General features: G+C 46.4%; 1 protein-coding gene across 9 annotated transcripts in view; it reads left to right on the top strand.

Annotated features, from left to right (window-relative positions):
* Nucleotides 1-12,255, top strand: part of POMT2 (protein O-mannosyltransferase 2) — a 45,912-nt gene that overhangs the window by 19,249 nt on the left and 14,408 nt on the right. For 6 of the 9 annotated variants that reach the window (XR_008671213.2, XR_002002609.3, XM_055361069.2 and 3 more), the window contains exons 6-10: nt 417-576; nt 2,095-2,201; nt 2,885-2,967; nt 5,385-5,494; nt 10,278-10,344. Coding sequence is in view for 7 of the 9 variants with exons in the window: in XM_055361069.2 (XP_055217044.2) it covers nt 417-576; nt 2,095-2,201; nt 2,885-2,967; nt 5,385-5,494; nt 10,278-10,344 (527 nt within the window). In the remaining 2 variants the exon portion in view is untranslated. The remainder of the gene's footprint in view (nt 1-416; nt 577-2,094; nt 2,202-2,884; nt 2,968-5,384; nt 5,495-10,277; nt 10,345-12,255) is intronic. The other 3 variants (XM_055361070.2, XM_055361072.2, XM_055361074.2) reach the window with 2 other exon arrangements.

Raw genomic sequence — 12,255 nt, 5'->3', positions numbered from 1 at the left:
GCATACATAGTAAGCACTCGGTAAATGCTGCCTTCGACAGGGGCAGAGGTGACACAAAGGAGAGGGCTGCCTGAGTCCAGGGGCACCTAAGGATTCTCCTTTTACTCCTGCCTGACTGGTCACTTGTGAAGAAGGAGCCCCCACTTACCCTGAGCCCTGTACTTAGCCAGGAGCACTATGGACACTCTCCCCAGAAGAATACCCTGTGCCCTCAGACAGTGCTTTTGCCTGCCGTTCCAGGGGTTTCACAGGCCGCCTCCTCCATGGAGCCACGCCATGGTCCCTTGAGGCTGAGAGCCCCCAAGACAGGGCACAGCACAGCCGCTCCAAGTCTGAGAACTGCCCTGTCCCCTGCTGCGCTTGCATTTGGCTTTGGTTCCAGCTGCCAAATTGAACTCCGTCTTGTTGATTTTCAGGCCCTTCTCTGCCCCCTGGTGGTTCTGGCTCAGCCTGACTGGCGTTAGTCTTGCTGGTGCTTTAGGGGTCAAGTTTGTTGGCCTCTTTATCATCCTTCAAGTGGGGCTGAACACCATTGCAGACCTTTGGTACCTGTTCGGAGACCTCAGTCTTTCATTGGTGAGCACCCAAGGGTTTGCTGTGGAAATGTTTTTGCTCCCTGATGTTGCTGAGTAGGAGCTGGTGGCCTGTCTCTGCTGCAGGTGGCAGAGTGGCTGTGTTCTGGGTCCCAGGTGGGCTGGACCCCCCACCCTCCGCAGACAGCAGGACATCAGGGAGTGGGCCCGGCTGAGGACTGGATAGGGTTCAAGGGAGAGGATAGATTAACATTCTTGGAAGTCTCTTTTTGCATTTGTTTTATAATGTCTGTCTTTTTTTTTTTTTTTTTGAGATAGAGTTTCACTCTGTTACCCAGGCTGGAGTGCAGTGGGCCGATCTTGGCTCACTGCAACTTCCGCCTCCTGGGTACAAGTGATTCTCTTGCCTCAGCCTCCCAAGTAGCTGGGATTACAGGCACATGCCACCATGCCCAGCTAATTTTTGTAGTTTTAGTAGAGATGCGGTTCTACCATGTTGGCCAGGTTGTTCTCAAACTCCTGACCTCAAGTGATCCGCCCGCCTTGGCCTCCCAAAGTGCGGGGATTACAGGCATGAGCCACCGAGCCCGGCCTGAACTCACAATTTTCATTTCCTGACCCACAGTCTCCATATTTGGAGGCTTATTTACGGTTTATTATTTATTAAGGGCTGATTCTGTGCCAGGCACTATGCGAAACGCTTTACCTCCATTATCTCATTTACCCCTCATAATAGTCCTATGAGGTGGGGAGTAATTACCCTGATTTTCAAATGAGGAAATCAAAACCTATAGAGGTAATGACTCCCCCGAGGCCATCGGGGAGTGAGAGGTGTATCTAGGAGTCACAACCAGGTTAGGTTGGCCCCAGGCCATCACTCTGCTGTGGTGCTGCTCCATCACCTCCGAACCAGCTCCTAACAAGTTTATTCATTCATTCATTCATTTATTCAGAAAATATTTAAAGATCATCCAGCCACTGTGTGTGAGGTGCTGGAATATACAGATGAATATAATATGGTCCCCACCCTCTGTGGTCAATGGAGAGAGAGAAATAAGGAAGCAGGCAGTTACAGTCAGCCAGGAGTGCTGGGAGAGCACAGAAAAGGGCACTCGGCCAGTCCCAGGCAATCCAGGAAGGCCTCTGGAAGGAAGCCGCGAAGTTAAGATAAGGAGCCATTAGCCATGTGATGGGTTGGGCTGGGACAGTAGAGGAAGCACTGGGAAAGTTCAAGGAGGTTAGTGTACCTGGAACATGGAGCGGACTGGTGAGCAACTATGTTGCAGATGCAGGTGCCTTGTCCTTGGCACAGTAACATCCTGGGGTCTTGGGTGTAGAGCCTGGAGAGGTAGCAGAGGGCTGGCCCATGTTTATCTTGTGTAGTGCTTGGGTGGTGGGTGTTACAGAAAGGCTTAGGGTTTCCACATATTCTTCTCTCTCCTCTTGGTCATTTTTTATGATTATGACTGATATATTAAAAGCTATATATAATGCATGCATAGTGCCTAAGGAATAATGAGGTCTCACATGCCTAGCACCCCACGCTGGCCTCTGTTTGCAGGTGACTGTGGGAAAACACCTGACTGCTCGTGTCCTGTGCCTCATAGTGCTGCCCCTGGCTCTCTATACAGCCACCTTTGCTGTTCACTTCATGGTGCTGAGTAAAAGGTACAGACAGAGCCTTTGCAGCATCTTGCTTCTGGTTTTCCTTTTGCTCCTAAGCCTGTGGAGGGATCGGATGATTTTCTGGGTCTGTGGTTAAAATGATAGGAGAGGGACCCCAGGGGCTTTTTCCTGTTTCTTTCCTGCTATGTTCTATCCTTTGGGTATATGCTAAGGGCTCAGAAAGGCCAGCACCCTAATCTGAAGGAAGAAGCTATTTTCGTTATAGCCAAATTGTCTCTTATCTCTAAACAGAGTCCCCTGTACTTAGCAGGGATAGGCCACAATAAGATGTGCAGTAGGAGTGAGTGTAACAATAACAGTAACTCTGGCGGCAACAGCTCCCACTTAATGAGTAGCTACTGAGAATCAGGAACTGTGTTCCACATTTTGTACACATTATCTCATTTAATCACAATCACTTGTGACTTCTCTTGGTTTCTTTAAATCTCTAGTTTATAAATGAGGAACTAAGGCTAAACAAGGTTATCTTGCCCAAGGTCACACAGCTAGTAAGTGGCTGAGTTGGGATTTGGACCCCAGTTTCTCCAACTCCGTCACCCACCTCTGTCCCATGATCTGATTCTACTTTCCTTAAACTATCTGAGAAGAGCTCTTCCCAGCGCTCCTGGGAAATCACATTTTCACTCCTTTAACTTGACTCTCTTCTGCTCTTCCTCTCCCCACAGTGGCCCTGGTGATGGTTTCTTCAGTTCTGCCTTCCAGGCCCGGCTTTCAGGGAACAACCTGCACAATGCTTCCATCCCTGAACGTGAGTGTCTCTGGGCCATTACAAAGGTAGAAGGCAGAGGGGCGTCCTGGGAGTTGAATTGGAAAAGACAAATATGATGGCTTTGGGTTATTTTAGCCTGTGATGGCACGGGGGGAGAAAGACCCAGATAGATCTGGTGAAAATACTCGAGAGTGAATCAGGACAGAGGAGAGGAAGACATCCTGAGCAGCAAGCTCTCTGACCCTAGAGAATGACTTCTCCTTGGTGGCTCTCCAAGCCAGCTCTGTGGGAAGGTCACTCAGAGAGAATATGGTGACAGCACCAGGCCCTTCAGAGCCAGTTGTCGGTTTCCCGCACCGCTTTCTGAGTGTTGCATTCATTCATCTATGACAGATGGTAGTGGAGCGCGTGCTTACCCTCCAGAGATGGAGCCTGGTGTAGAGGAGCTCCACACGGTGTGGCCGGAAGCGTTAAGTACATAAAGAGGGAGCACAGCTCTGGGGATTGACAGGCGTGAAGGAGCATGGCTGCTGGGCGGTTAAGGGCATCAGAGGTTCGTGATGTGGGTTGCCTTGGAGTCAGGCCCTGGAAGAATGTGTGGCTTTCAACAGAGGAGAGGGCATCTCAGGCAGGAGGGATGACATGATCAAAGCTGAGGACAGAGTAAAACTTGAGGCACAGGTATATGCAGAAAACTACTGGAAGATAAATGTGAAAAGTTAGGTTGGGCCCAGACTATGAGGGTTTGAGGTGTCTGGATGAGGTATTTGACTTCCTAAAACAGGCCGTGGAGACCTAGTGGAGGTCTTTGAGCAGCCAGGAGGCCAGGAAGGCTGTGCTGTAGGGAGATGACATGGGTGGGAGAGTCGAGGCTGGCTGGGGAGGGGACAGGATTGTAGGCAAGAGAAACCCTCTGGGAAGCTATTGCAGGAACCTGAGCTGGGTATGGTGGGGCAGCCACAGGGTAAGGCAGATGGGCATATACAAGGGAGATCTGGACACAGCAAGAGAGGAAGAAAGATGTCACTAAGGACTTGAGTGCAGGTGATTGCTTCCTGGAGGCGGAGACTGCATCTTACTCATTTTAGTCTTTCCAGGACTTTGCACAGTGCCTAAAATACAGCAGACTCTCCCAGACTGGGAAGAATGAGAAATAGGGAAGCAGGAGAAGAAGTTGGGTTGGAAGGGCAGATACTGAATTCCACGCGAGAGGGGTTGATAGTGAGCTGCTTGGGGAAATTGTTGCCATGGGGCCAGTGGGATTTGGGGCTGATGCTTTCAAAGGAGGAATCAGACAAGTAAAATGGTAATTGATGCTGTGGCAGTAGCTGTGATTTGTAAGGAAACTGTAGAAAGAGGAAAAGAATAGAGCTGAGGTCAGATCACTGGGGAATGCAAGAGGAGGAGGAATTAGGAGAGGAGACTGCGGAGGAGCAGCCCTTGAGAGAGTGTGCGGTCGAGAAGTGGGAACAGAGAGCATTTCAAGAAATAAAGGTGGTCAGCCATGTGCAGGGCTGCCGAGGTTGGCCTGCCTGAGAACTCAGAAGAACACAGCTGTGGAGTTTAGCAAATTCCTGCTCATTATTTAAAGGCCTAGTTCAGCTGTCACCTCTCGATCAAGTCGTCCTCTCTTTAATCCTTGGGAGAGAATTTGTCCTGTTCCGAGTTCCCACCACTCCCACCATGTCACACATTGTCATGCCTTTGTGGGTCACTTGCCCACTGTCCTATACTTGTCAGTGTGTGAAGCCATCTTCCTTGTAGACAGGGCTCTTCCAGGGCCACAGGCAGGCCTCCTCCACCTCTGGATCCAGTGTGTAATTCTTCTGGTCCACTGAATGAACAAAGAAAAACAGGAGCAGGTCATTCCAGCGGATTGGAAGAAGGACAGTATTAAGGAAAAAAGGCTTCTCAATAACTCAGGGCCTATAGGAGGAGGGGATGCTCTTGGGAAGTGGTTTTCTGTGTTTTTTGTTTTTTAATTCAGAGTAAAACAAAACACCATTGAACAGTTATTTCATATGGTACTAGATTCAAAAGGCACGAAAGGATATAGAGTGAAAAAAATGGTTTGTCAAAATGCTGTATCTTGGAGAACATTCCAGGCGAAGACAGAAGATGCTTCTTCCTTCTTTATTCCATTGAATCCATGTGGAGACCTTGAGAAGGACAAGTTGTTTTTCGTCTTTTGCTGTTACACATAGTGCTTTGATAATGACAGTGTTAACACAAGCTTCTTCTGAAGCCCTCAGGAGGCGGGGGAGTAAGTGGGCCCTGTGGTGAACTCTGTCTTGAGTCGGCTCCATGGGAGTGAGAAGGTAGCTGGGCTTCAGTCCAGGGCCCAGGGGAGTCTCGCAGAGGGTTAGTGAGCCCTGTGGCTTCCGAGGCTCCTCGCAGGCACGGACAGCCTCTGGCACTGTGCCAGCTCACCCCTCTGCTGTCTCCCTTCCTCCCAGACCTGGCCTACGGCTCTGTGATCACTGTGAAGAACCTCCGGATGGCCATCGGCTATCTGCACTCCCACAGGCACCTGTACCCCGAGGGCATTGGTGCCCGTCAGCAGCAGGTCAGTGAGCCTTTTGTGCACTTGTACGGCAGCAATGCTGTTCGCCATGACAGTTCACTCTCTTGCCTCCTATCCTTTGCTCATCCTGTTCCCCCTGCTTGAAACTTTCTTCCTAGCCCTGCACCCTTCTCTTTTCTCTGGCTAACCCCAGCTTCTCTAGGCATCAGCATAGGTGTTCTTCAGTGACAACCGTGTCCCACCTCTCCATGGTACTGGGTGGGGTGCCCCTCTGATGAGAGGCTTGGTGGCACCTTCCAGATGCCTACGTGGTAAACCTTCTCATATTGAACTGTGCGTGCTTACTTCCCGCCGTCTCTTTGGTACTTGATTGCTAGCTCCTGGAAGGCTCAATTGCCTAGCACGGTGCCTGCTATGGGATGGGTGATGAATAAAGTGGGGTATTTATGAACACAGACCTGGGAACCAGACTAGATGATCGGGGTGTGAAGCCTGCTTTCATACAGAGTGTCACTTTGGACAAGTTCATCTTCTTGTGCTTCAGTATCCTCTTCTTTTTTTTTTTTTTTTTTTTGAGATGGAGTCTTGCTCTGTCGCCCAGGCTGGAGTGCAGTGGCGTGATCTCAGCTTACTGCAAACTCCGCCTCCCGGGTTCACGCCATTCTCCTGCCTCAGCCTCCCGAGTAGCTGGGACTACAGGCACCCGCCACCATGCCTGGCTAATTTTTTGTATTTTTAGTAGAGACGGGGTTTCACCGTGTTAGCCAGGATAGTCTCGATCTCCTGACCTCATGATCCACCTGCCTCGGCCTCCCAAAGTGCTGGGATTACAGGCATGAGCCACCGCGCCCAGCCTGTATCCTCCTCTTTAAGTTGGGGAAAATGAGTAGTACCTCTCTCCATCAAAGGGCAGTTGTGAGGATTAAATGAGATAACAATGTGAAGTGCTTATGAAATATTAGCCATGTGAGTATCATCTGAATGAGTGAACGATGCTGTGTCCATGTTAAGGAGTGTTTGTGTGGCTGCAGTGGATGGTGCCTGAGAGGGAGAAGCAGGATGCTGAAGAGGTTGGTGGGGCCATATTGGGGAGAGGCCTGTGTTATAGTAGATTTGACTTTGCTCCATAGATATTAGGGAGGCAATCAAAATTATTATGATTATGATTAGATCTCTAGTTTAGAAAGGTAACTTTAGTGGAAATGTGATAGCTCACAAGGAACCAGTTTGGAGGCAATAATTATGACAAAGGACAGTGAACAGAGGCAAAAAGCATGGAATCTTTACTTTGCAAAAATTTGTTCTTTGCAAAAAGTTGTCTCTCTCCAAATGCTTTATTTTTATTTCCCTTTTAGTTGCTAGAAAGTGACTCACTATGTATTAGTGCAATTTCATGCTGCTGATAAAGACATACTTGAGACTGGGCAATTTACAAAAGAAAGAGGTTTAATTGGACTTAAAGTTCCACATGGCTGGGGAGGCCTCACAACCCCGGTGGAAGGCAAGGAGGAGCAAGTCACATCTTATGTGGATGGCGGCAGGCAAAGAGAGAGCTTGTGCAGAGAAAATCCCATTTTAAAAATGGTTTTAAAAACCATCAGATCTCTGGCCAGGTGCGGTGGCTTATGCCGAGGTGGGCGGATCACTTTAGGTCAGGAGTTTGAGACCAGCCTGGCCAACATGGTGAAACCCCATCTCTACTAAAAATACAAAAAAATTACTCGGGCTTGATGGCATGCGCCAGTAGTCCCAGCCACTCAGGAGACTGAGGCAGGAGAATCACTTGAACCGGGGAGGTGGAGGTTGCAGTGAACTGAGATTGCGCCACTGTACCCCAGCCCAGGCAAAAGAGTGAGACTCCATCTCAAAAAATAAAAAAATAAAACCATCAGATCTTGTGAGACCCATCCACTCGTGACTCAATCATCTCCCACCGGGTCCCTCCCACAACACGTGGGAATTAGGGGAGCCACAAGATGAGAATTGGGTGGGGACATAAAGCCAAACCATATTACAGGGTATTGGATTTTAGTGTCAGTTTCTTATCCTTAATTCTCCATTCATGTCTGGCCCAGTGGTTTTCAGCCCTGGCTGCACTTAGAATCAACGGAGAGATTTTTAAAAATTCTGATGCCTGGACTCCACTGCAGAGATTATGATTTAATTGATCTAGGATGAGGCCCATGCATTATGCATTTTTGGTTTGGTTTTAAGCTGTCCAAATTATTCTAAGTCATGTACACCCAGGGCAGAGACAACTAGCTGTTCTGTGTTCTCATGTGTTGATAAATTGCTGCAGGTGTCATGTAGAAGACACTACAGTTACAGACGTGGTGACCAGAACATCTACACTGTGCAAAGGGAGAGAAAGGCCAAACTCTGAAAGGCTCTGTTAAGCTAGTGTTATGTACTTAGAGCCCATGTGTGGAGGTGTGAAACGTGACGGTGGTATAGGGAAAGTGCACTGCGCCAAGGGACGAAAGTGTCTGGCTTTGTCATTGAGCAGATCTTTTAGCCTTTCATCCTGTTTCCTCATCTGTAAATTGAGGGGATTGGACTAAATAATCTCCAGTGGCCCTTCCTGCCATGCAGTTTAATGTCTTGTTAACATGTCTAGGTCTCTATTTTAGAATGTTTTTAAAGCATAGCATTTATAAAATTGGAAAATATAGAAAAGTATAAAAAAGAAAACAAAAGCTACATGTAATCCCAGAAGATTAAGTGTTTATCTGAATGTTTTAATGTACAACATTCTGCTATAATTGGATACTTGTGTTCTTAGGAGATCTCATGGTATAAAAATCTCCATTGTCAAAACAAACATTTCAGTGGGGAAAGGGGCCATGGACTGTACTCATGATAAATAAATAATTTTTCTTGTAGGAATTTTAATCATAATTGCTCTTGTAAAACAGACACACAAAGACCGCTCTCCTACCACACATCTACACGGAGTACACATACGAGCATCATAGAACCTTAACTTCCTTGAGCAAATCCAGGCTGGATGGATGATATCGAGCTTTTTCTCAGGAATGTAGACTTCATTTTAATTTCTTTATGAGCACCAAAACTTTTTAGCTTCTTGTATATTCTTAATACCATTATCCCTAATTTTTTTTTTCCTGAGGAACAAAGCAAATACCACTCAAAAGAAGCAGCCATAATGCAAACAAAATAATTTTTCCCCTAAATGCTAATTCTAAATCTCTTTGTAAGTACAGTCATGCATCGGGGGATACCTTCTGAGAAATAGGTCATTAGGTGATTTGATCGTTGGGTGAACATCATAGTATGTACTTACACAAACCTAGGTGGTCCAGCCTACCACACACCTAAGCTACATGGTATAGCTGATTGCCCCTAGACTACAAACCTGTATAGCATGTTACTGTACTGAATACTGCAGGCAGTTGGAACACAGTGGAACACAATGGTAAGTATTTGTATTAACTTAAACATATCTAAACATGGAAATGGTATAGTAAAAATATGGTATTATAATCTTATGGGACAACCATCATATATGCAGTTTGTTGTTGACCAAAATGTCTTTATGTAGCATATGACTATAAATTGGTCATATTTTATCCAATTGGGGTTATAAAAACTCATTTGTAAGAGTTCTCTACTTGTCTACATAATTGGCATAATTGGATGTATATAGTCTCTATCCTGGGAGCATTTATTTTGCGGCCTTGGTTTGAATTCTGTCTCCCCAACGCATAAGCTGTGTGACCTTGAGCAAATTACTTAACTTCAGTTTCCTTGTAAGTAATGTGGGGATAACCATAGTACCTACGGCATAGAGCTGTAATAATGGTTAAATGAGATAAGACTTGCCCAATGCTTAGAACAGTGCCTGGTAATAAATGGTAGCCATTTTCAGCATCAGCATTTCATGAGCCTTTTCCCATGTTGCTAAAAAAATGCTCTGAAACATTTTTTATGGCTGTATAATATTCTATCCCAGGACATACTATCATGTTAACTATTTTTCTATTACTAGACAGTCATACTGTTTCCAGATTTTTTGTATAAAACATGAGTTAAATTCTAGGACAGGATATCTGTGGAGCTTTTTCGTTTCATTTGGCCGCATTATAGAAAATATAATAGCATGAATTTTTCATTTAGAAAGTTTGAGGCATGATCTTAATTACTTTTTTTTTTCCCAAGATAGAGTCTTGCTCTGTTGCCCAGGCTGTAGTGCAGTGGCGCGATCTCAGCTCACTGCAACCTCTGCCTCCTAGGTTCAAGCGATTCTCCTGCCTTAGCCTCCTGAGTAGTTGGGATTACAGGCGCATACCATGCCCGGCTAATTTTTGTATTTTTAGTAAAGACGGGGTTTCACCGTGTTGGCCAGGCTGATCTCAAACTCCTGACCTCAGGTGATCCGCCCACCCTGGCTTCCCAAAGTGCTGGGATTACAGGCATGAGCCACCACACCCGGCCTTAATTACTTTGAAAATGCACTTAAATCCTCATTCTGTTTTTGTGTTGGAGTCAGTTATATAAGGCCTCATGGTTCCTCCCTCTAGAAGGCTGGATAGAACTTTTAGGACAAGATGCAGAAAGATACAAAGAAACAAAAAGGCTCTTGTGGGACAAAGCTTCTAAATGCAGAAGGAAGGAGAGAATCTCACTCACCAGTGCTACATATGAGCCCCATTGGGAAACATGGCCCCTCAGGTTGGTGGCTGGGGATTCTGAAATTGGCTTAAGCAACATTGGTTTGAGGTTGATTGTCCTTGGCCAGCTGTGCTGATAGTGATGGTATTCTCCCTCCTGCCTCCTCTTCCCTCCGCCCCCACCCCCCACCCAGGTCACCACCTATTTGCACAAGGACTACAACAACCTGTGGATTATCAAGAAACATAACACAAACTCAGGTAATGTGGTCAGAGACTGATGCTTCTTGTGCTGTTACTCCCTCTGAGCCCTCCTTAAGATTTCTCATGCCTGCAAAAGAATGATCCTGAGATGGGCTTTGCTGAGCATCTTTGACACCTTTACTTATCTCAATTATCCTTTCAATTATTATTTATTAAGCACCTACTGTGTTCCAAGCACTGTTGTTGGCATAGGGGATAAGCATTGAGCAAAACAGGTAAGAACTTGCTCTTAGAGCTGTCATTTTGAAGACAGATAGCAGAGCCCAGATTTTATCTAAGTAGAGGTTACTTGAGCATGCCACTAGGGGCTGGTGAGTGGCCCCAGCTGAGGGCACCTGGCTGCTGCTCTCATTTCTGACATAGAGCACACCAAACATTGCACACTCTAGCATGTGGTGCGGCTCAAGTCGTCTTGATAAGATAGAATCCTGCCCACTGCTCAGCCCTGGCCTGAGTCAGTCAGTTGATCTGAGGGGCTACTAGTCCTGTGACTGGAATTTGTCTAGGCTATTTCTTGAGATGTGACTCGATGCCTGCTGATCTGCTTCTAACTGGCCTGGGTGAAGGCGCTCTGAAGCACACGTATCAGGCTCTCAGGGCTTTATGACAGAGCAAGAGCTAGAGCCAGATCTTCCTTTCTTTGGTCAGACAGCTAGCTACCTGCGGCTGTGCCTCTGCTGCAGCTAAGAGAACAGAGGGCATCTTCCACTCACCTTCCGAGCCTGTCATCTCTGCTGACAGTCCTGTGCCACAGGTATCTCTGTGACTCCTCAGCAAATCCCACCTGGCTTAGCCTATCCCAGCTCAGCTGCTCCTAGGCCTTTGTAGAGAAATGGGCAGCTGCTCACCTAAATCCACCTCCTCTTATTGCCGTGTAGGCTAGAAATGTGGCGTATACAACCACTTTCTACATCCTGCTCCTTAGTGGGATAAATTACGACACCATTGGGCAGAGTCTGTTTCTATACTTTTATAATGGATATTGATTGATTCAGCAGGCCAAACGTGAGTGTTCTATCACAGTGAGGAGTTACGAGGGAAGACCAGTTTTACTTCCGTCATGTGGTCATGAACCAAGTCTTTGAACATTCCTAGTCTGTTATTCCATTGTGACTTCTGAGTTAAGATGGTTGCATTTCATCGAAGTGATTAAGGATTTTGTGGGAGCTTTATAGACTAGGGTCTTTGTGTTCTTGAAGGCTATAAATGCCCCTCCCCACCAAATGCATATGAAATAAAACCTCCCTCCCTATTGACTTAGTTGATTTGTCATCTTGCTAATTAATGCTTTTAAGAGACCCTAACAGGCAGCATGGAAATGGGTGTCTCTGCAGTTGAGTTCTCTGATTCTCTTGAGAGCCAGTGATTTGCACTGGCAAATTTATCTTTCCTGACCTTGATCAATTTATAGTGTGTTGGTATCTCACTGCTTGGGACAGAAATTTGCAAGGATCCATTCTGTGTTGCTATGATTACTGCCAGCTCCTTTTCCATGTCATCACCTTTCTAGATCCTGATTGGTCTTGATTTTGAGATGGTACAGAAGTAGTCCTTTAATCATTTCATCATTCTTCACCTCACATTTAGCAAGTTTATTGCCAGAGACAAGATACTCGCTGGCAAGATTGTCAGGGTTTATTTGATTTTGAGGAGAGTTGGGCAAGTGGTCATTTGTATGGAATTACTTTTTAGAAGGCTGTTATTACTACTAAAGTCTTACTATTTAGCTTCCCAGCTTAAGCTCCAGTGGGGGCTTCAGTGCCTCATCGGGTAAAGGCCACATTCCAGCCTGGAATATGCAGTCTGGCCACACTCGTTCATAGCCTCATCTGTTCCCACTCTCCCCCACCCCACCCACCCTTACAGTATGAAACCCATTTGCTATTCATCGAAGGAGTTTTTCTTCTT

This window comes from Gorilla gorilla, chromosome 15 (genome assembly GCF_029281585.2).
Source record: "Gorilla gorilla gorilla isolate KB3781 chromosome 15, NHGRI_mGorGor1-v2.1_pri, whole genome shotgun sequence".
Classification (NCBI taxonomy): domain Eukaryota; kingdom Metazoa; phylum Chordata; class Mammalia; order Primates; family Hominidae; genus Gorilla; species Gorilla gorilla.
Note: the sequence above shows the minus strand (reverse complement) of the source record. Positions and strands in the feature narration are given on the sequence as shown.